We start from the raw sequence: 24,593 nt of genomic DNA, 5'->3' as shown, positions 1-24,593 counted from the left end.
AGATTGACAAAGAACTTTTTCTTACACCATAGGAGGGAAAAAAAGACCTAAAAGTGAAAAAGCAAAATTATGTGAAAAATATGTCTTTCAGGTGCAAACAGTGCTGGGAAACATTCAGTAAATTCACCACCACTGAAATTATATATTTCTTTCATAAAAAGTCACCACAAGAAACTTAAAAGACAAGCCACGGACTAGAGGGAGATATATGTAGTACACATAACCAACCAAGAATTATTCTCCACAGAGTACAGCTAACTAACAGAAACAGGCAGACGACCTCAACAGGCACAGCACGGAAACGCCTCACTCCCCCGGCACTAGCTCCGAACCACGCCTTTGGGTTTTCTCTCTTCAGAGGTTGTGGGAACAGATTTCTAAAATGGCCCCCCAGAAACCCCCACTTCTGGTATTCATGCCCCCATACCATCCTCTCCTCCTGAGCTGGACCTAGTGACTTGCTTCTAATGCACAGAATGTGGCAAAAGCGATGGGATGACACTTCCAAGATGAGGTTATGAGAGACTGTGACTGACATATCCTGCTGGCTTTGATGGACCAAGCTGCCATGTCGGAGTGGCCCAGGTGACGAGGAACATACTATTTTATGAAAGATTTATCTGAGTTAGGTTAACTTACTCTGACATCTGGACTCACTCCCCAACTTGTTTAAGCTGCGTCCCCCCAAAACACCCCTTTACACCACACACACACACACACACGTGCAGGGGTCTCCTGCCCGCAGGGGTGTCTGCATCAGTGCTTCCCTCCTGCTCGCGGGCAGCTTTCTGTGGTCTGGGAGAACGTTTTCTCATAAGCAACACTGTCCCAATTCTCGGTTATGACCGCTATCATTTTGAAAAATAAAGCACAATCTGGAGCTGGGGATACAGAGGACACCTTTTAATGAACATTATACTTTACCAAACATTCCCCTGGTTTGATGTGTAACTGAAAAATAATTACAAGGATAAGCACAATTTCTCAAGTGGCCAAAGAAAGGCCTGCAGAAGCTATTCCTGTTCTTGCTTAATTACATCATTTGATTTTTGACTACACATTGCTTTGCATGATTTTTAAAATTCTAAAGTACAAGGTACAGGAATGACACCAACAGGAGTTAGAAAAGAATATGACATTTTATTTTCACTTATGGATTTACAGTACATGAATTTAGAAATAAAATCACTGCAGAATTCTGGAATATTGACACCTTAAGATTGAATACACCGATTAGCCTACTCACTGCAAAACGGCCACATTAGCAGTTCAGATTTGGTCTTTGTGGTGTTAAAATAAGTTCTTAATGTAAATGCCCAGTAGCATCTGAGTAACATATTACAGCAGACATGAACTAAGTTTAGATAGCTCATCTTTGGAACAAATTATACTTATTTACATCTTGAGAGTAGGTAGTTCTAATTACTTACCCTATTGTGAATGTCAACGACTGATTTTAAGCTACACAGGGTTTTCCAGCTATTTCCTTTAGAGTTTCTAAAAGCAACAACTCTTATTAATGTTTATAAAAGGTAATATTGAAAAAAAGGTAATGCTGAAATCAAGGCGCTTTTAGAGATATTTAAGGACAACAAAAGGTATTACTAGCGAAACTACATTTTTTCAAGCACAACACAAATACTGGAGCAGTATTTGAGCTATTTTAAAATAGTGGCAGTTATACCACCTCACATACTTTTCTAATATTTAAACTTCATAATTATAATTTGAACACATGTCCACTTAGAACTCTGCGCAACTTCTAAAGCCTGTTTTTCAGGCTTGCTTTTGCACATAAAGTTTAAGTTGGTCCTTGATTAGAACTATAACTACCTGGAAGCACTAAATTGTAGACACTTACTGACAGCTACCAAAAACCTTTACAGAGTGAAAAGCATCACTACTACCGTGCGTGGAAAAGCAGCCGCTGCCTCCAAGTGAGACACCGAATTCAGCACCAGACCCGCGCACGGGCCGGCACGTTCCGAGGGATGACCCTCAGAGGAGCCCAACGACTCTGACCCACCAAAGGCATTTTCCACGCCGGGGCAGTCCTGACAACACAGGCGGCTTTGGACCTTTAGCGTAAGAGAAGACTTTACATTCTTTGATTTCATTTACACCTTTTAAAAAAGATAAAGTATATTCTAACTCTCTTCATCACACTCTCCTAAGGCAGCCCAACTAAAACTGCAGAGGAACACGAGACCCGGGCTCCTCCTCCTCGGCGCGCAGTCAGGCTATTTCGCCCCAAAAGTATGCTTGCTAACAGCAACTGCTTCTACAGTGACAAAACACAGAGCTAGAAAAATAGTTTTACTGTTTTAAATAATGACATTAGACTTTTTAAATATATTACTTATTCTGCAACAGTTGATTAAATTGACAGTGAGCAGATTCCTTCCGTTCCGTGAGCTGAATTCAGGCTACATTTTAGTTATAGAATAGCTTCAAATTATAAATATAACCATCCCAACAGTAAGAAGATCATCAAGGCAGTAACATCAGGTCAATTCTAAGTCATCACCCTCACACAAAGCACAACACGTGCTTCTGGATAAAAAAGACCTCAGGCCGATGTGGAAAGCGGGTCAGTAAAGACTCCAGTTCTGCATCATGGAGTCTTCCAAGCCAAGCCGCTTTCCACAGACACAAATTCAGTCTATCTTTTCTTTCTGTACCAATCTGGGAGCATCAACAAAGTCTTTGCCATTGTAAAGAATGATAAAAAATGTTCCAATGCTTGCAACTGCCCAGAAGAGCACATAGGCCAGTGTTTCTGTCCAGGTGTCACCTGTTGATTTAAAAAAACAATTGATAAATAACAAGTCATTTTATTAATACGAGCTTTCAGCCGTTTAGCATATCTTGACAGCATTTAAGTTTACAAACAAACCCACAGGAAAAATAAAAACCTTTGACTTAAGGTTTCAACCAGTGGCTCTCAAACTCTGGCTAGCGTCAGAAGCTTGAGAAAGCATCGATGGCTTGACTTCCCCGCTTCTCGAGAGGTTCCACAGGGAAACGTGAGTATTAGTCAAGAAACCATAAATGAGTTTCGTTATTGTGGTCTGTTTTAACAGTGGAGTGGCTCCCAGAAAATGGGCAGTGTTTTAAAGAAGTCAGAGGATCCAGGGCGTGCACAGAACCGTACGCAGCACATGCGGGTGGTCCTGTCCTCTCGCCCCGGACCTGCTTCTGGACTGTGAGCTAAGAATGGTTTTTACATTTTTAAAGAGTTGTCAAAAAAATTAGATTTTGCAAACATTATCTAGCTTTTTTAAGGAAACATTTGCTAACTCCTGCCCTAGAGTAACAGCAGTCCTTCCTGTGTGGTGACTGCTGTGCCCCGGGAGGAGGAGGGGTGACGACAGATGAACAGGTCCTGCGCCTCCCCGGGAGACGCTGGCAGAATTAGGGTGGAACAGGAGTCCTTAATTCAGCAAACTGGCTGAGGGCTCCCTATATCCCAGACACAGGAGATACATCTGCCCTCAAAAAGCTGCTGCTGCAGGGAGAAAGACGACGGGTGTGTAAATCGTTACCAGAAATGCACACCAGGTGTGTCGGGGACACCGAAGACACACTTACAAGGTGAAGAGAGGAACGTGCTGTAAGAGGGGTACACACGGTGCTGTGGAGATCAGAAAGGGGAGGGGGGCCCTGAGGACAGAGATGTGGCAGCCTGGAGCAGTCAGGGCAGAGGAGGCGACTGCACGTGCCTCTCCCTGCGCCTCCCAGACACAGCACAGCCCAGGCACAGACTCGAATGCCCAGAGCACTGAATATTACTTAATGAACAGAGACACCTTCATCTTAAATGCTTATTGACTTAGAAATATAGGAAAATGGGTAGAAAATCAGTAGAGACACTCTGGGTTTGTCAGGTTCTTAGGCAATTTTGCTACTAAAATTCAGTAAGTAAGGCATCATCTGTAATAACATTTGTCTAACATTACATGGTTAAATGGACTGCACATCCATAAATGGAATACTTTGCAGCCACTAAAAATGATATGGGAAAATGTTTATATTGCTCAGTTAAAAAAATTTTTTTTAAAACATCAAAATGTTAAGAGTAATCAGCTTATCTCTGGAAGGCAGGGTGATAAATCATCATCACTATGTATCACTTTGGTAAGAAGACTGATCTGCTCACTTTACTCAGTACCAAGTGGATGTGAAATGAAAGCATGTGGAACAACGGCAGACTTACCAGCCATAAGCAAACAAATAATGCACATGGAAAAGGCAACCACCATGATAATAGGCAACTGGAAAAGAGAACAGACACACCAGGTAAGATGCTGATCAGCAGCTGCAAAATCAGCTGTGCATGCTTTGCTTGAAAAAGAATAAAACTCCAGTGCAATCTAATATACAAAATACCTTTTTTCAACAAAATATTGTTATTTAGGGGCTCAATCATAACTGCCCAAATCTTCAAATGGGTTCTGGCTTTCCTCCAAAGGTCGCCCAGATGAGAACCCAGGACTCTGCCCACTGGAATGAGACCCTAGAGAGGCTCCTGCAGAGTCTGGCGGTGAGATGTGTCAAAAACCCACTTTGCCTTCCCTGTCACAAGCCTGCCCCCAGCACTCCCTGAACCCAAGGGGAGCAGAGTCTCCCTGAAATGAGAACCTCACACTCCCAGTGCTTCTGTGTTCTCACTTCAAAACGATGTGAGAAAGAGTCATGTCTGAAAGACAACCACTCCAAAGTTAGCTCCTCTCCCTGGGGAAACTTGAGCCCTTATGTTCCGTAAGAAAAATATATCTTGTTTTATATCAAGGGCAGGTGGCACCACCTATGCCTTCAAGCTGTTAAAAGCAGTGTGTCTGAAAAACATAAACGTTTCTTACAGCTAGGAATTTCAAATCCCTTGGAACACTTAAAGGACTGTGAGATTCTAATTCATCCACTGAGTAGTTCCCAAGAAATAAGTCGATGGAATCCTAGAACAGAAAAAAAGGCAATAACCCCCCAATTAGATGTGATTACTTTGCTGAGGAACTAAGATGTAGCCACTGGATGACCAAAAACTAGCATCAAATATAAACTTACCTGTCTAAATCCATCAGAAAAGTTGTTCTTGTAGTACCGTATGAGTGAGTTCCAGCCATCCATTAGAAGTCCTAACTGAGTTCTCTTCCCAGTTCTGGTTAAAAGAGGTTTAAGTTTTGCATATTAAATTCTCACACAGTTTTATGGCCAATAAGTATGTGGTATGGAGATAAATGTGTTACAAAGATTTTTAACGTCATCCCTGAGTATATAAAGGAAACATCCATCCAGTCCAAGAAACATGTATTCTCTTTCTAAAACGTCACCGCAGTGGGCCCGAAGAAGACGCTCAGGTCCACTTTGCAAGGACAGGAAGGCGAGGAGCGCGGGGCGCAGGCTAAGGGCTATGAGACAGCAGAGACTAGGCATCTTACTGTGCTCCTAGGGAATCCCTGCAGCAGAAGGTGGCCCTTCTGTGACAGTCACACCCCAGTGTGGTCCCTGAAAGCAGCAGCAGCTCAGGCCCCAGACCTGTTGGCCTGACTGGGGTGACCCGGGTGCACAGGACGTTATGAGAAGAGCTGAAGCCCGTGGTGCTCAACCCTCACTGTGCGTCAGAATCACCCGGGGAGGTAAGAAGCCCCTGGCGCCTGGGCCGCCTCTCCCAGCAGCCCGGGCTTGCCGGGTCTGAAACGAGGCCCAGGCACGGGTGGTTTGCTGTCATCCGAAAGCTGCCCGAGCGACCTCCTGGGCACCAGACCTGTGAGCACGGGTCTGGCTGCCATTTTACCGCACAGCTTGCCTGGTAAAGTCGGTCTTCAAGGCACCGGTTCCCGCGTACTGCTTGGCACAGGCATTTGCATTGTCAGCCCAGGCTGTGACAAAAGTAAAACTCAGCTGATGATGCTCTAAACCCAAAATATTTATTTTGTTCAAAATCTGAGTAACTTGGCCCCTATTAAAGAAATTACCTACCATTTTTGTAAATCTTCTCAAATTCATCTTGTTCTTCAAGCTTTTGTCCCACATGCAAAACTCCTAGTCTCTGGAATAAGAAGCACATGTTTGTGTCCAATAGATTTCAGCACCCATGACTGAGGAAGGAAAAGCAGACAGTCCCCAGATCACATCACGTGGCCCTTGGCTGCAGGCAGGAGGTGCTTTCCTTGTCTGCGGGGACCCTGACCGCCCTCTCTGCGGCCTTCCCTCCGCCCCCAGCCCCACAGGAACAGTGGCAGGACTCCAGTCATCACTTCCTTCTCTCCTGCCACCCACCCCCGACTCTACTGCCTTTACCCATCTGCGCTCCTCACAATTCACCCCCTGACTTCTTATCCCCAAACTTACCCCCTAACTAGGGACCTCTGAGAACTGGATGAATGCTACCCCCCTAACTCCTTCCCCACAAACTGCACACAGGCACAGCCCTTTGCCTAGAATCTCACGAGGACTGCGGGCCATCCTGAACCTCTATGGACTCCCCTTTAGAGTTCGTGGACCACAAATGGGGAACCCTCTGAGAACCCACAGCTCCACTGCTCACCCTGGACGACGCCTGGCCATCTCTACCTCAGAATGACGCATTCCCACCCCCAGGGACCTTTAACTTGGCTGGGGAAAGACTGCCCTCACTGGAAGGAGAAAGGTACCACTGGAGTCCCACATTAGCTGGCACGATGCCAGAGAACTTCCTGCCCAAAGACACTCTGAAGGGTGGTTGGGTTTTATGATACTATTTTTAGCATGTAAATTAATCAAATACAAATCACAGAACCTAGTTAAATAGTTTTTTGTTAATCAGCCTTTGAAACCACCATTCCTAACATTGTTTCTATTGAAAAATATTATCTGAAGTAGATCGAGCAGATTGACCAGGACACAGTACAAGCTAGACAGTGCTCAAAGAGGGCAGCCACTCCTTTGCCATGGGCTCCTTGAGGATTCAGGGATTCCACAGTTCCTTCCTGAGTCTCACTAAATCTTCATCAACAAAGCTGAATGCGCAGATTACTTAGGCAAAAGCCACTTGGGATGCATTTTGTCTGCCCCCCCCCCACAAATGCCAGTGTGATCTAGAAATAGAGGCTCTACTTATTTTTAATTCCAAATATAAGCAGAAGAAAATATTTTTACCTATTCTCTCTCAACAGCGTAATCTCACAGGTAAAGCAAAGCTGTCAGAAATGTTTAACCTGGGAGTTAATATTCCTTGCCCACAATAAAAGAGATACAAACGAAAACAACTTTGAGGTACTATTTTATACTATTAAAGAGGGACAAAAAGCTTTTAAAATAAAAATATCTAATGCTGGTGAGAGTTCAGTGAAATGGATTCACTTGTCATTGCTGGCTGGTGTTAAGGTAAACCGGTCTGACCCTTTTGGAAAGTAAAACATGTATTCTCTTAAACCCAGTAATTACACTTCTAGGATTTAACCCAAAGGAAATAATTCAAGCTGATACTAATACTCACAGGTGCATTCTCTACAGGGTTATTTACAAGCCCCAAATGCAGCAGCCTAAACGGCTTAGTAAATGTTAGTACAACATGACTGTTTGATGCTAGAGGAAAATGGCACAGTTCAGCACTGCGTTACACGCACCCACCACGTGCACATCTGCATACGGCAAGATGCACAGACAAAAAGAGCTGGGTTAGGGCAGAACCTAGTTAAGCAGGTTCTGTGATTTGTATTTAATTAATTTACAAGCTAAATTTCTTTTTGTTACTGGTTTTTAAAGATGAAGTTTCTTTCATTTTAGCTGTACTGTTTTAGTAAAAGAAAAAAGAATCTGTACCTGAAGCTGGGCCTGGAGCGAACGACGGGCCAGCAGGCTCTGGATCACGTTGGTTCTGTCCAGACAATCCATGCAGTTGCTGCGGAACACGCCTTCCTGGTTACTCACCACCATGCCGGCAGAGTCCACTAAAAAATAACTAAAACATATTTGTATAAACACTCTCATACCAAAGCAGCCAAGTCTACTACGGACAGACCTCTTACAACACAGGTCCATGTCAGAAACATTAAAATTGGTAAAAGGTCACACAGGAAATGTATAGTCCAAGTGTATCTGGTTACCATGGACCAAAAGGAAGTTCGAATAGCGAGGCAAGACGGCCCCCACCCCAAAACAACTGTACCATCGAGCTCATTTCACCCAAGAGACATGAAAAAGGAGCGTCGGGAGTCCTGGAGAGGCTGCTCTGGACATTGCCCTGCTGCCCAAAGGCCAGAAGAGGGCTTCCTTTGACATCATTATTGTACCAATGCCCCACACTTCAGGGTTTCTCCAAGCACAGTCCCTGTGCTGTCTCTAGCAGAATTCCCTGAGTTGTTTGTTAAAAATGAAGATGCTTGGCTTGAGACAAACTGAGTAAGAATATCTGAAGCAAGGGTTGGATACTGCACATTAAAAACATTTTAAAATCCCTTCTTAAAATGGGTAATATATACAAATAGTACAAAACTTATAAGGCACAATAGGATAGTGTTTGAAAAATAACTTTTCCTTCTCCCCTTAACCACCCACATGTCCATAACCATGGTTACCAATTCCTGTGTTTCTTTCATTTTTAACAGTCTTTTCAGATAATTCTATGAACTCAAAAATCTGACAACACACAGTGTGGCAGTGAAGAGCAAGGGCTTTGGTTTGCTGGCCTTAGCTCCTTGGGCAACTTACTAGCTGTGTAACTTTAAATAATTAACCAAATCTCTCAGAGCGTAAGTTTTTTCATCCACAAAATGGAGATGACATTAGGCTGCACTAAGGTTTAAATAAGATAATAAAGTGCTTAGCAGGGTGTATGGGACCGAACATCCAATGAATACTAGGTAATATTAATTTTATTGCAATTATTCCCCAAAATCAAAAAGGGAGGGGGAAATGCTATAGATTCACCAAGGGCTAAAAATCTTGACCTTAAAAATAAGGGCCTAAAAGAATGTGTTTAGACTAAAAATATACATAAGGTTCATGCAGAACTGATGAGGTTCAATTAGTCTGTACATATAGAGTGCATGTGAGACCTGACACCACATCAGAACTTATAAATACTTCATATTTTATAAATATTATTTTTTAAACTACACAGTAAGTCTATGAGCTAGGTATTATTATCTCTATAGTTGGAAAAAAACAAGATTTGAAGATAACTAACTTCCCCCGGGTCACATGACTAATAAGAGGTGTAACCTGAGATTTCACACTGGAGGACCCCGAAGCCTAGATTCTTTCCTCTTCCCCAAAACTCCTGGGGAACAAATGTCCAGAGAGGTCATCAGAAAGTCCCTGGTGAAAGGGCTCCTGCCCCTGTGGACACAGTGAGTGCAGTGGATGCAGATTCTGGTGTCCATCCTCCCTTTCTTACACGCTTGTGTGGCAGCAGCTAACAGGTAAACCCAAGGAAGCCCCCTCTCTGACAATGCGCCGGCCCCAGCCAAGGTTTCTCTACCTCAATAATGATACAGATCACCCCCCTTCCCTAGCTGTGCTCGTAACGAGAACTCCTGGGGAAAAACAGTAGATTTAACTAGCTATGGCTGATTACTTAGTATGTATAAAAATATTTTTTGAAAAGCTGGGCAAACATCCACAGGAGAGGTTTTACTATGTTACTGTGTAACTGAAATTAAAAAGTGCATTTGGCTTGCCAGGGTTAAAACAGAACAGGCAGAACAAAATGATAGGCTGGTTTACAAATTCCTCATTTTGGTTTTAACACAGGTGAAGACTGGCATGTGCACAAAGTCCATACAGTAGGCCCGTGAACCCAGACAGCAACGTCCTACCCACACGTGAGAAGTAAGTACCACAGACATTCAGACCCTTTCATCCATGATTCCACCCTCAAGAATTTATGTTAGCCAACAATTTAGCAGAAGTAAAAATGTATTTATACCCAGAGTTATTTACTGCAGCACAATCTTTCATGGTAGGAACAGAAATTTTGAAACAAACCAGATGCCCAATGTGAGCGAGAGCATTTAACAGCAACTGTACACAGTGGAACACAGAAGAGCTATTAAACATTACCATCAGAGACCAGGTAGGCTAATGACAAAGTACCTGTGGTAGAATGTTTAGTGAAAACAGCTGAACATAAAACAGTAAGCTGACTTCAATTATATAAAAATCTGTAAATGTGTGGAAAATCATAAAAATATGAAAATACCTGGACTAGGGTCATTTTTAAGAATTTAAATTTTAAAATCACCAAATCTCATCTTTCAAAAGAAAAAAACTAAAAATGAGTAGACACATGCTGTCAACCCAGTGGACTGTGTCTGTAAGTTTGCTGGATAATACATAATAAATATGATCAACGTGTGCACATACCTCGACCCTCAACCTCCACAGGGAAATCACACAGCTTACCTTAATTCGTCTTGCATTTCTGCCACCTGATCCAACAAAATACTTAGTCGATCCCATCTCATGTTTTTACATTCCTTATGGAAGTCAAAGGCAATATATCTGCCAAAAGAAAAGATACTCAGAAACTGACTAAAAAGGATTCATTTTCCTTCTATTAATAACACCTTCATCTGCGGACCTTCTACCAGCGCGCACACATCACTCGGGAAGGGCAGCGCCTCCCCCGCTCTGCTTCACCGCTACACGTGCGCACACGCACACACCTACCTTCTCAAGCTCGCAACTACTGAAGGAAAAAAAACTAAACACACACACTCTTCTGTCTCCACACGTTCTTCCAGAGGCCCTCCGACAGGAGTGAAAAGTCCAGCAAAATGCTAAAGAAGTGAGCTCAGGAGCAGTGTGCAGGCATGAAACACAGAGCAGCCTCGTCCAGCTGAGTATCTAGCATCTGTTTATTCCCAACCCCATGTGCAAACAGGGTCCACCTTTTTTCCCCCCTCAAATCGATTAAAATGTTCAAACTGGTCAAACTCGATTCAGTTGAGACCAGACTGTTGTGTACTACAGGTTGTGAGAAGAACAGGCAGGATGGTCCCCACTCTGGTTATTACTGTCCATCCTGACAAAGTCACTTGATCAGTATCTGGATGTCACACGTACATGTGTAGGGAGATTTTTCTTGCCTGTTAGTCTGTAATGGGTTGTTTTCAGTTATCTAGTACTTAAGAGGCATACATGTCAAAGTCAGAACACATCTAACAGTGAAGGCGTCCTACCGTGAGCTGGAAAATGTCGCCCCCCAAGGGGGGAAAAAAATCATGAGCCAACTCCTGAAAGTAGAGGGAGGAGGAAAGCACGCAGAGAAGCTGAGCACCAGGCACGCAGAGCTCGTCACCTCCCCCCCTTCCCACTCAAGGACCCTGCCACACAGGAGGGGGACCAGACGGACCTCCTGCTCCCGCCTACACAGTAACATGCACAGTAGGCATCTGCTCTCATGTGACTCCTCTGGTTCCAACAGACTGAAGCTAACAGAGTGTGAGCTTTGAGCAGGTCAAGAGAGGGGCTTCTATCACCTCAATGTTTATCTCAGGGGAAAAAGGTGTCCTTAGAAATCAGTATAAAAATAGAGGTTAGCCAACTGAGAGGCTAGACTTTGGGAGTACTGGGCGTTGCGGGGGAGCATTTTCAAAGGCAGCTCTAACAAAAGTGGCGGCGGGACAGCTGCTTTGGGAGTGCTCTGACCAAAGTCACAGCTCTAGACTTGTCTGAAGAATTTACGTAGCTCACTAGCACTTACATGCATTTGGATTCTTAAGCTTACTCCCTTCTAGAATTACATTTGTATCTTCTAAGAATATCTTACATCATTATTGTTTTGATAACAGTAGCGCTGGCATGTTCACTCTTAGCAATAGGTGCCCTCCAGGTGCCCTGGAGCACCAAGGGCTTAACTTTAGACTCTACTGATGCCTCAAGTTCTCAAAGTCAGCTGCTTCTACAAACTCTGGAGGCGAGCACATCTACGGAAACCCTCTGAAGCAGAGGTAGGGTCTCAACCACAGGAGCCAGCAGACAGATTTTTTCCAGAATATCCATGCTGGCCTCTTTAAAACCCAGATTCTGACTTTTGAGGTCTTAGGTATAGTCTGAGTAATTCCTTTGAGGATTTTGAGGCACATCCTGGATGGGAATCACTTCTATAATTCCTCCAAAGTATGTCTGGGCAGGTTCCACTGTGAGAAGGCAGAAACGTGCATGGAGTAAGGGTCTGATGAATTTACTAGTTTTTTTTGAGTTAGATAAAACAGAGTTAAAACTCTTCCCCAAAGGTTCATTATATATTCCACTTTTGTATATGTTTAAAATTTCCCATAGGTTAAAAAAGATTCTCCCCGAATAACCCAGTACCATTTCTTTGAAAGGTCTTCCCTCAATGCCTGTGACCACTTCCTGCCACAGTACACCCCACCTCCTAGCCCAGCCTCCTGCTGCAGAAAGCTCCAAGTGGGCTGACTCATTACCCTGCACGTTTCCATAGGGCAACCTTTGATGTTTAGGACCCCCTCTTTTGACAAGGCTACACAGAGTCTGTAACTGTTGCCAGGTGACTTAAGGAGAGGCAAGCTCACGTGGTGGTCAGGACCAGGAAGACCACACCAAACAATCATAAGGAACTGAAATTCAAGACCCAGTGGCCACAGCAACAAGAAGCTTCAAGGAGAGAATTTCAATCAGGGACTAAACTCCTACAAATTCAAATTAAAACTCGACTGTTAAGAAGTTATTCTGCAATATAAATCATGCCAGAGAAAATGTCAAGCTAACAAAATCACGGACAACAACAAGCTGAAATATGTGTAGAGTGATCTACTTGTACATGGAAGTGCACATCTAATCTGAAAAGACCTGCAAAAGATTTCTAGTGCGGTACCTGATCATTCCATTCGCCAAGGAAGACACCATTGCTGCAAATGCCTGTTCAAGTGGCTTCTCTGAGCCCTTCTGGTTAACCTGTAAAAAATGTAAAGTATCATAGCTCTCTTTTAAGTTTAATTAAAAGGAGAGAGTGACACAACATGGCAGACTAGGAAGCTCTAAGCTCTTGTACTCTCAAAAAAACATCAAAAAGAAAGAACGAAAAAAGAAAAAGAGAAGCCATCTAAATCAACTTTGTAGGAGCTCTGGAAAACAAAGGTTTACAGCAACCAAGCAAACACCCAATCAAGATAAAGCCATCTTCAAAATTGTAAGGCAGTTTTATAGCATTTTTCTTGCCCTGATCTCACCCTTTCCTCAGTGCAGTGATGATCTGAGACTTAAGCAGCAGCAACACAGTTTTCAGTACCCCTCTTCAAATCGGAGGGAGCCAACCAAACCTTATTTGCAAATTACTGTGTATGTTTTGTTCTGATCTGAAGGAATGACTGGTTTGTCTCTGGCATATATCTGAACACAGGCAGGCAAAGTAGTAAACACTGTTCATACAAGCTACAAGAGGACTACAAACAAGCAGATGCCTAGGGCAAGACACTGCAGGTGAAGAGATAAAAAAGACCGTCTAAAGCCTGCAGAAGAAGCTGGGGTGACACTCTTTGGGAAATTAGGATATTCAGAGCACGCCTAACTAGTAAGGGGAGGAGCACTGCGGCACAGGACCGGTCGGCAGAGACTGGGAGACGGGTTGTTCTCTTTTCTGTTTTTCCCTTTGTTTGTCTTTTTCAGTTCCTGGTACTCAAGGAAACTTGTCAAAACATTAGGTGAACACAAGCTAAAAGAATAGAGACTTCAGTGAGCATAAACGACAAGGAATAGTCTTTGCAAAAACAGTTTGGAAAAGTCTCAAAACAAATGGATTACTACACAACAATCAAAACAAAAACAAAACAGGAGCCAATCCCTGGGAAAGATGAATCTGACTTCCGAGTTACCACACTGGAAACATTCAACGCCCGATTTTCAACAACAAAATCACAGGCATACCAAAAAAACAGGAAAACAAGGCTTATTCAGTGGAAAAGGATGAACTGACAGAAATCATGCCTGCAGAAGTCTTATTATAAAAAGCTTTCAAAATAACTATCCTAAGTAAGCTCAGAGCTAAAAGAAAACATGGACAAAGAACTAAAAGAAATCAGGAAAACGGTATATGAAAAAAATGGAAACAACAAACAAATTACTCAGAGTCAAATAGTAAGTCTGGAGCTTTAAAGTATAAAACAAATTAAAAAGTCCCTAGAGGAATTCAGCAGCACATCTGAGCAGGAAGAAAAAGGAATCAGCAAACTTGAAAATAGGGCAAATGAAATTAAGTCGGAAGAACAGAAAGAAAAAAGAATCAGCAGCTGAACCAAGCCTAGGGGACTTCTGGGACACCATCTCGTAGGCGACATATTCGTTATGCAAGTCCCACAGAGAGCAGAGAGAGAAAAGGAGGCAGAGAGATTATTTAAAGAGAAAATGGCCAAAAAAACCCAAACAAACCCAATTTGATGAAAGATATAAAGCTTTAAGAAGTGCACCAATCTCCAGATAAAACAAACCCAAAGAATCCCACAAAGAACACATTATATAACCAAACAGCTGAAAGACACAGAGAGAGGATCTCAAAAACAGCAAGAGGAGACTCGTCACATGAAAGGGATTCTGAATAGAACTGTATGCCAATTTCTCTTCAGAAACATTGGAGGCCAGAAGGCAGTGGGATGATATAATTAAGGTACTTAAAGAAAAGAACTGCCAACCCCAAATTTGATGTCTAGCAAAACGTCCTTCAAAAATGAGAAATTAAGACATTCTTAGACAAACAGAAGCTGAGGGAGTTCATTATCAGTCGATCAGCCCTACCAGAAATGCTAAAAGGAGTCCTTCAGGTTACAATGAAAGTGCACACAAATATACATATGTGTCTGCATGACTGGGACGTTGTGCTGTGCACCAGAAACTGACACTGTAACTGACAGTACTTCAGTAAGGTAAATAAACAAGTAAAGTCAGTCAGTCAGTCACGGAAAAAAAAGTATACTACAAAGTAACTCAGAGCAACATAAAGGTATCAAGATCTCCAGTAAAGGTAAATACATGGCAAATATAAAATGCACTTTGTAACCCAGGTCTGTCACTAGGACTTAAAAATCAAATGCATAAAAAGTAATCGTAAACTATGTTATTGGGAAGAAAATGTATGAAGATGTGATTTGTGACACTGAGACTATAAAGGGGAGAGAAAAAGCTTTAAGGAGCAGAATTTCTGTACGCAACTGAGGTTAAGTTGGTATTAATTCAAATTGGATACTGTAACTTTAGGATGTTATATGTAATCCTCATGGTAACCACAAAGAAAATATTTGTATAATATACACACAAAAGGAAATGAGAAGGTAATCAAAAGACGTCACCACAAAAACAAAACAAAACAAAACAAAATGGAGGGACAAAAACTACAAGAGGTACAGAAAAAAAATAGCAAAATTGCAGAAATAAGTCTTTATAAATCAGTAATTACTTAAAAAATGGGTAACTCTCCAACCAAAAGGCACAGGTTGGCAGAACAGATTAAAAACATGACCCAACAATAGAGTACAATAATTCACTTTAGATCTAAAGTCACAAACAGGTTAAAAGAATGGAAAAAGATATTCCATGCAAAAAGTAATCAAGAGAACTAGGGTGGCCATATTAATATCAGACAAAATAGACTTTAAGTCAAAAACTGTTATAAGGATAAAAAAGAACATTATATATTGATAAAAGAGTGAATTTGCCAGGATGATATAACAATTAAGATACATATGCACCAAACATCAGAGCCCCAAAATATATGAAGAAACAATGAAAAAATTGAAGGGAGAAAGACAATTCTACAATACTCGGAGACTTCAATAGCTCACTTTCAGTAACAGAACCACCAGACAGGTCAATAAGAAAATAAAGAATCTGAATTAGACCTTAGATACAGATAGAACATTCCATCCAACAATAGCAAAATACACATTTTTCTCACGCGTCCCTGGAACAGTCTCCAGGATAGACTGTTGGGCCACAAAACAAGTCTTAAGTAAATTTTAAATGATAGAAATCATCCAAAGTTTTTTTCTGATCACAATGGAATAAAGCTAATCATCAATAACACAAGAAAAACTAGGCATTTCAAAAATACGTGTAACTTAAACAGCACACTCTTAAACAACTATTGGGTTAAGAGACAAATTAGAAAATACCTCGAGACAAATGAAAATGAAAATGCAAAACACCACAACTTATGAAAAAAAGCAGAAGCAATGCTAAAGGGAATTTACAGCTGGAAACATACACATCCATAAATAAGCAAACATACATTCATAAATAAAACCTTTTATCAATTATACCACTTTTCACTGTAAGGAACCAGAAAAAGAGCAAATGAAACTCAAAGCTGGCAAAGGGAAGGAAGTAAGATTAGAACAGAAATAAACAGAATAAAAAAATAGAGAAACGGAGAAAAGTCAATGAAACCAAAAGTTGGTTCTTTAAAAATATCAACAAAATTGACAAACTTTAACCTATAATGACCAAGAAAAAAAGGGAGAAGAATCAAATGACTAAAATCAGGAATGACAGTAAGGATATTACTACCATTTTGAATAAATGAAAAGGATTAAAATATTAACTTTTTTTGTCTATTAAGGAAGTGGATAATGTACAGGAAAGGAACAAATTTCTAGAAACACATAATCTATCACAATCAAATCATGAAAAAACAGAAAATGTAAATAGACTTATAAATACGAAAGAGACTGAATCAATACAAAGAAAAGCCCTGGACCAGATGGCTTCACTGTGATGATGGTTCACAAAGTTTCTACCAAAAAATTACACGTGAACACTAATCTACCTCAAAATCTTCCAAAAAAAACTGAAGGAAAGAGGCTTCCTATTTCATTCTATGAGGCCAGGATTATCCTGGTATCAAAACCAAACAAAAACACTACCAAAAAAAAAAAGTAAAGATCATTATGTCTTATGAATATTGTTGCAATGCCCCCACAAATACTGCTAAATACAAATCAAAATCAGCAGCATACAAAAGGAGTATGTACCAAAACCAAGCAAGATTTATCCCCAGAATGCAAGGGTGGTGCAACATGCAGAAATTAATAAATATAACATACAACATTAATAGAATAAAGGGGAAAACAAACAATGATCACCTTGACTGATACAGAAAAAGTATTTAACAAAATTCAACACCCTTTCTCAATGAAAACACTCAACACAATAATCTAGGACTACAAGGAAGCCTCCTCAACATGATGAAGGTCACAGATGAAAAACCCACAGCCAGCATCATCCTTGATGGTGAAACACTGAAAGCTTTTCCCCTAAGATCAGGATCAAGAGGATTCTGACTTTTGCCACTTGATTTCAACATAGTATTAGAAGTCCTAGACATGGTAATTAGGCAATAAAAAGATAAAAGCATCCAGATTGGAAAGGAAGCAGTAAAATTATCTGTTTGCAGATGACAGAATCATGTGTGTAGAAAACTCCATGAAAAACTTTTAAGAGATAATAAATGAATTTAGCAAAGTTGCAGCATACAAAATCAAAGTACAATAATCAGTTGCACTTCTATACACTAATAACAAACAATCCAAAATGGAAACTAAGGAAACAATTCCACTTATAATAACTTCAAAAAGAATAAAATACTCAGGAATAAAATTAACCAAGAAGAGGAAAACTCATGTACTGAAAACTATAAAACATTACTGAAAGAAATTAAAGAAGACATAGATAAATGGAAAGATACCTGTGTTCACAGGCTAGAAAGCTTAATATTGTTAAGATGACAATACTACCCAAAGTGATCTATAGTTTCAACGTAATCTCTATTAAAGTTCCAATGGCTTTTTTTTTCAGAAACAGAAAGACCCATCCTAAAATTCATATGGAAGGTCAAGTGACCCCCCAAGTAGCAAGTAACAACAACGTTGGAGGTCTCGTATTTCATGATTTCAAAACTTACTACACACAGTCATAGTAATCAAAACAGTTTTGTCCTGGCCTAAGAACAGACATAAAGACCAATGAAACAGCCCCAAAATAAACCATTGTTGAACCAATTTTGACAAGAGTGTCAAGATCATTCAATGGGGAAAGGGCAGTCTTCAACACTGGTAATGGGGAAATTGGATATTCACATGCCAAAGAATAAAGTCAGATCCATTCTTTACATCCTATATAAAAATTCACTCAAAATGGATCAAAGACCTAAACATAAGATCTAAAACTATAAAATTTTTAGGAAAAAAAACAGGAGAAACTCATCAGGACATCAATCTGGTGGTTATTTCTTGACTATGACACCAAGAGCACAAGCAAAAGATAATAAATTGGATTCATCAAATAAAGAACTATTGCACATCAAAGGACATTATTAAAAAATGAAACAACAACCTAAAGAATGGGAGAAAATGTTTTCAAAGCATATATCTGATAAGAAATTAATTCCAGTATATACAAAGTACTACTATAACTCAACAACAAAATCTGACTACAGCTGATTAAAAGTGGGTAAAATACTTAAGCAGACATTTCTCCACAGAAGATATACAATGGCCAATAAGTGTATGAAAAGATACTCAATGTCACACTAGTCATTAGAGAAATGCAAATCAAAACAAGACACCACTCCACATCCCTAAGGATGCCTATAGTCAAAAAACAAAACAAAAAAGCAAATCCAGAAAATAGCAAGTGTTGGCAAGGACACGGAAAACGTGGAACCCTGGTGCATTGCTCATGAGAATGTAAAACGTAGCTACTGTGAAGAACAGTACGGTGGTTTCTTAAAAAGATAAACACAGAATTACCATACGATCCAGCAATTCCAACTCTAGGTTTATACCTAAAAGAACTGAAAGCAGAGACTCAAAAAGATAGTTGCACACCAATGTTTAGAGCAGCGTGAGTCACAATAGCTAAAATGTAGAAACAGCCCAATGTCCATCAGTGGATCAATGGATAATGTATGCGGATATACACACAACAGAATATTATTCAGTCTTAGAAAGAAATAAAATTTTGATACATGCTATAACATAAATGGACCTTAAAAACATTCTAAGTGAAAGAAGCAAGACACAAAGGAACAAATATTACATGAAACAATTTATATGGGGTACCTAGAATAGGCAATTTATACAGACAGGAAGCAGAATGGAGTTTCCAGGGGCTGAGGTGAGGGGTAATAGGAAGTTACTGTTTAATGGATACTGAGTTTCCATCTGGTATGGTGAAAAGTTCTAGCAATGGCTAGTGGTAATGGTTGTACAAACACTGTAAAATATTTAATGCCACTGAACTACACACTTAAAAATAGTTAAAATGGTAAATTTTATATTAAAAAAAAAAACAAAAACGATGCTAAGGTTTTATTCCAATAAATGTAAGAAACTTACCAGATTGATTATGACTTGTTTTCCATAAATAATTACTTGTGAATCAAAATGCCTCTGGAAACCATCCAGCTAGAGGGGAAAAAAAAAAGTTACATGCTTTGCCACATTACATTATAAGAATATTTATGTATGTTTTAAAAAAAAGTATCTCTTTAAATGTCCTATCTCTATAGTCAAAAGAATGACATTAAGATGGACCACGTCTTCTAGATATTCTAAATATAATGTAGTAAGCAGTAATTATAAGCCATTCTACTCTGAACTATAATATTACAGAATACACCAAATATACTAAATATTCTAAATACTGTAAGGCTGCAAATCTTACTGAGATCTCTAAAATCGAAATCTGCCATATCATTCTATCACAGTTTGTTTTTCCACATTTCTAACATGCCATCTATACAGCCTTTTGGTTTAGAGGTTCACTAGGTGCCAGAACCAAGGACAAAGGCCTCAAAGATGTTGAATTCTGACTTATGAGGAATAAATACACCCTCTATATGCGAGCTATAATGCCACTAAGCTTCTACTTATAGCCAATGAGAAAACATGGAAGATACACACATGATTTGCTACTTTGTTGATCAGTGGCTGTGGTTTGTACTTGAGGTTTGGTCTCTGAGACCAGTAAAGTGGTATTGATCCTCGAGTCTAAAAGAAAAGAAAGATATGTAAAAAGAAACATACACACAAACTTGTTTTTCTCAGCTTACTGTCAGGAGTATACACATATTAATGACTGCAAATGAAAAAATAAAAACACAACCTATCAACTACGAAGAAATCCATGTGTACTTGCTCCTAAAGTTCTTATTTTGTGGGGATACATTTGGAAAGGACGTTTTCCTCCTCATTTTATATACTGGGGTAGTAGACAGTTGTGTTTCTGAAGTCTAAAATAAATCAATTTATCTACCAGTAAGAATTACCAAGTTATGTCTGCTATATAATTTGGCATTATAATAAAATTAGAAAATTGCTTTATTCATTATGAAAAGAACATGTTTATGAACTTAAAAACATTTTTTGCCACTACTGCTCTGAAGCAGCAAGTGACTGACATCCCAAAGACTATGTCACACCGAAGGGCAAGGCAGGTAAAGTCTGTCCTAAGACGGGATGCTTGTCCTGTCACCACTGTCCTAAAGAAGTCTGAAGAGTTAAGCGGACGGATGGCTCCATTTCCCTAATGCACCCTCCTAGGCCCTACCCTGTCCTTTAGGGATTTAATTCAAGGGCAGGCAGTGTCAGCAGCTGAGTGTCAGATCTTTGTTTTGGGTGAACTTTTCCCACATTGTAGATGGTACTACTTTAAAAAAGGAGCAAAGAGGAGAAAAACTTCAACCATGTAACAGGAAATTACAATCCAAGTAGAAAACCAACTGGCTGGCTGCCTAAAAGACGCATTAACTTGCCTGTACAAATGAAGCCCTGCTCCCGTTGTAGTGCACAATTTGTTCTGTTTCTACAAAGTTAGCTGCATGGCCTTCAGAATCAATTCCTAAGTTGGAAAAAAAATAATAACTGTATTTATTATGTAGGAAAAACACCAGAAATTCACTAATTCTAACTTGAAAACAATTAAGTCAGTTCACATTAGTGGAAAAAAACTTACAAAACTACATTTCAAACAAACACACAATACACCATCAGAAAGCTCACAGAAATTTACTTATTTAAAGAGACTTTGAAGAGGAGTATTAAGGATCTATTAATAACCAGATGATGTTGGTTGCTATTTAGTATGTCAATAGTTGATATATACACAGTTCCTGTAAAACAGTGTTTCTCAAATGTGGGACATATTTTAAAGACAAAAGTCTCATACCCTGAGAGTATGTCCATAGATCCCAGCTCAAAAAATACTATTTTAGAAGTTAAAACCATTAAACACAATATTAAATGCAAATGTAGGCATTTTAACTGTTAACCGTGTTTTGTCATAACGATGCAAACAGTCCAGCAGATGCTCATAATTTTAATTATCAGCGAAAGCACAAAAATTGTATATGAGAACTACAATTTCTGTAACTCCATGAATATACCCACAAAGCCTAATTTGAAAAGCACTGCTCTTAAATATTTAGCCTTGATTTGGCTTATCCTTCAGAAGTTTGAAGCATTACTTAAAAATCTTGTGTATATTACCTACTTTTACTAAGAAAAGCTTGCTAAGCAAAGGCAACTTCCAAGCTAGTCCCTGACTCAAATTATCAGAAAAAAATAAATGAATTTTCAACCATCTCAAGTATTTATTAACCTCTTTTCTATCTGATATATTTCTCAAACATATACCCTTTAGAGATGTAACATATAACATCAGTGTTTTTGTTAATATATTTCCAGAAGGGGGCAAAATTATGAGTCAAAACAGCAATAAAATGCCTTCTAAATATCTTCTAAAATTATTGGTCAGAAGCATGGGTTGTACTTGGTTCTTCCCATAATTCCCATTGAGGAATAATAGTTATTTTAAAAAATGAGATTGAGAATAAGAGTGAGATTGTGTGAGAGAGAGACTGATCTTTATGAAAAGATTTCGAATATATATTAAATTGGAAAAAAAACTAAGGTGCAAGAAAATGTACACAGGATATAACTGTTGTTTACAAAAGGAGGAGAACATGCTTATTTGCAGTCAGAACTGACAAATATTTTTAAATTGCAAATTTTTTTATACTTTTGATATCTGATCTATATGAATGCATTGCCAACTCAAAATTTTTCATTAAAAAAAAGACGCCATCCAAGAAAACTCTAGTTACAATGAGGACTGCTAACTCTAATCCTGGTTCTGCGACCTTGGCCAGGTCACTCACTCAACGTCCTTCTTCCTCTGCCACATCAGCAGATATACTGAAGAAGATTAACCAGATAATTTTTACAATTTCCTGGCCCAAAACTTGTACGATTTACCTAGGGTCCATAGGATTTAACACTGATGTACTTTAGCTTAAAACAAATAGTAAGAGTTAGAGGAACTCCTTTTCATAACGACAGTAACTTTGATTTTGAAAGCTTAGTTTAAGCAAATTAGCATGTTGCTAGTACACAGGCCAAAGAGTGCTCAGATGTAAATCTTTAAAGCTGAAGGAATTAAGTCAAATGTCAAGTTTTATACACGCAAAGAAACCAAAAGCAATAAAAGAAAATACTTTCTCGTATGAGTTTAGGTTATTGAAAACTACAGTAAATTCAGCTGTGCTTTCAGACATCCAGCAAATGACATGATCAACTCCTCCTGAAGCAGTAAGCAGCAGCCTCCAGCGTCTGACATCTGCCATGTGCCATGTGGCTGGAGTCAAGCACAGAAGACCTACCTAATTATTACAATGAAGCAGGAGATAAATATTTAGCAAGGCTATCAAAGGACAATGAAAATAAAATATAAAAGGTTACATTCATGTCACCACGAGCCAAACATTAATTAGAAATAGGTACACCCCAGTACTGAATCATGCTGACAAAATTAATCTCACCTCTCACATAATAGCGCACACCAGCTCTGAAACAACTCCTCCTTGAGATGAGAATCCAATCAAAGTATTTTCCATTAATGGAACATGAGTGCATAGTAATAACTTAACTATATTAAGAAAAATATAATATATGGAGAAATCATATGTATTATTTTCAATTAAATTTGAATCTATCTTAGTAAAAATGACTGTCTTTGAGAGAAAAAAAGGACAGAAGATAAGCAAACAAATCTTTTTTGGTCCTTTATGAATATCGAAGTCTTTAGTGCTATAATACTCAATGACATATAGACGCTGTGTTTAACTGGTTCATTATAGTGTTTCTATTTAAATAATGATTTCCTTTTCCAGATATTCTCAACTTTCTGAAAGTGAAGACTTAAGTATTAACTACATCACAAAAAATCTTTGAATGAAAAATTTAAAATAGATTAACCTTCAAGTAAGAAATGGAAAACAGGGGGGAAAGAACTAGGCTACTGAAGTTTAAAAAAAAACCTAAAATACATTATATGCATAATTACAATTAACAGTTGGTAAGCATATAAAGATTTACAGACCAAACTGTAAGTTAAAGATTATCCAGAAGCAGAAAATTTAACTCTGTTTTTTCCTTGACGCAGGAAAAGTGAACCTGAATATGAAAAAAAGAGTGTATACCCCAAGCTTTTCTGGATATAAAAGTATTTCCCTCACCACTGTTAATGGTCCACGCTGCACAGACTCACTACCACTCAGGAATGTGGGAGGGTTATGTACCTGGAAATTCTACGCTGCGCAGAAGCCTTTGGAGATGGCAGACCTCTTACATTAAAATAGTTATTGTGAAATAAATAGAAAAGAGTATTTATTACATAAATATTTATAAAAACACCCATTTATGGGGAGTTATTGCTTAATGGATACAGAATTACTGACTAGGGTGAGGGAAACTTTTTGATGCTGTTTGCACAACACTGTAAATGTAATTAATGCTACTTACTAAACTGCATGCTTAAAATGGTGGCTTTTATGTTAAATATATCTGGTCATAGTAAGAAATATTAAACATACACACACCCCCACACGTGACCCCCCCAGCACCTCTGACGCACCCAGAGGGCACTCAGCCCTCTCCCTCCAGCTCCCTGCTGTCCCCAGGAGGTAACACTATCCCCTCAGCACATCATTAACTTACTTGTCTTTCTAGTTTTGCCACTGAACACTTTATTGTTTAGTCTGAATAGTTTTTGATCTTTTTTTTAAATTTAACAGAATGTAAACATATATTCTTTCGGCTTGCTTTATTTGTCCAACATTATGTTCCTGAGGTTCACCTGCTGCCACAGCTGTATAATATTCCACTGCATGAATACACCATAGTCTCCCCATTCTACTGCCCGGGTTTCTTAAGTTTTTGCTATCACACAACAAACATCTCTGTTTGTGAATCTGTGGAGGTGACTCTAAGGAGCAGTACTCCTGGGTCACAGAGTACATTCACCATCTGACTGTATTAGAAAATGCCAAATTGTTTTCAGAATTTCTTTGACTTTTCATCCTTACCAACATTTGATAACTGTCTGCTTCTTAAATGTCTGCCGGACTGGTGGGTGTAACAGAGAGATGGGTTTCTTTTACTGTTTCAATGGCCTTAATTTTTTTCCTTCCTCGTTTGTTTGGGTTTGCCCTATGGTTATTTTCTATAGATAACATTTAAAAATATAATTTAATTCATCATTATAAAGCACAATTGCATAATAAAACAAGTATCCGTAAACCTGCCATCCAACTTCAGAAT

At 39.3% G+C, this 24,593-nt stretch overlaps 1 protein-coding gene and 1 long non-coding RNA gene across 4 annotated transcripts in view; one reads left to right on the top strand and one right to left on the bottom strand.

Moving 5' to 3' along the window:
* Positions 1-1,120: 1,120 nt before the first annotated feature.
* SACM1L (SAC1 like phosphatidylinositide phosphatase) overlaps positions 1,121-24,593 on the bottom strand; it is a 61,150-nt gene continuing 37,677 nt past the window's right edge. Inside the window, exons 8-20 of the mRNA XM_072941116.1 lie at positions 22,814-22,915; positions 20,750-20,835; positions 19,899-19,985; positions 19,332-19,400; positions 12,824-12,903; positions 10,387-10,485; positions 7,804-7,942; positions 5,980-6,049; positions 5,807-5,879; positions 5,065-5,158; positions 4,863-4,955; positions 4,217-4,274; positions 1,121-2,794 (exon numbers count right to left, since the gene is read on the bottom strand). Coding sequence (XP_072797217.1) covers positions 2,658-2,794; positions 4,217-4,274; positions 4,863-4,955; positions 5,065-5,158; positions 5,807-5,879; positions 5,980-6,049; positions 7,804-7,942; positions 10,387-10,485; positions 12,824-12,903; positions 19,332-19,400; positions 19,899-19,985; positions 20,750-20,835; positions 22,814-22,915 — 1,187 coding nt within the window. The 3' untranslated portion in view covers positions 1,121-2,657. The remainder of the gene's footprint in view (positions 2,795-4,216; positions 4,275-4,862; positions 4,956-5,064; positions 5,159-5,806; positions 5,880-5,979; positions 6,050-7,803; positions 7,943-10,386; positions 10,486-12,823; positions 12,904-19,331; positions 19,401-19,898; positions 19,986-20,749; positions 20,836-22,813; positions 22,916-24,593) is intronic.
* LOC116283992 (uncharacterized) lies at positions 2,789-23,799 on the top strand. 3 transcript variants are annotated; one of them, XR_012060613.1, is made up of 5 exons: positions 2,789-4,299; positions 4,472-4,543; positions 9,736-9,813; positions 9,948-10,057; positions 23,437-23,799. It is a non-coding gene; the product is annotated as an uncharacterized lncRNA (long non-coding RNA). The 3 variants fall into 3 exon arrangements; XR_012060612.1 differs by lacking the exon at positions 4,472-4,543; XR_012060614.1 differs by lacking the exons at positions 4,472-4,543; positions 23,437-23,799 and adding an exon at positions 10,728-11,375.

Source organism: Vicugna pacos, chromosome 17, assembly GCF_048564905.1.
Source record: "Vicugna pacos chromosome 17, VicPac4, whole genome shotgun sequence".
In the NCBI taxonomy this organism is placed as follows: domain Eukaryota; kingdom Metazoa; phylum Chordata; class Mammalia; order Artiodactyla; family Camelidae; genus Vicugna; species Vicugna pacos.
This window is presented reverse-complemented; position numbering and strand designations above follow the sequence as displayed.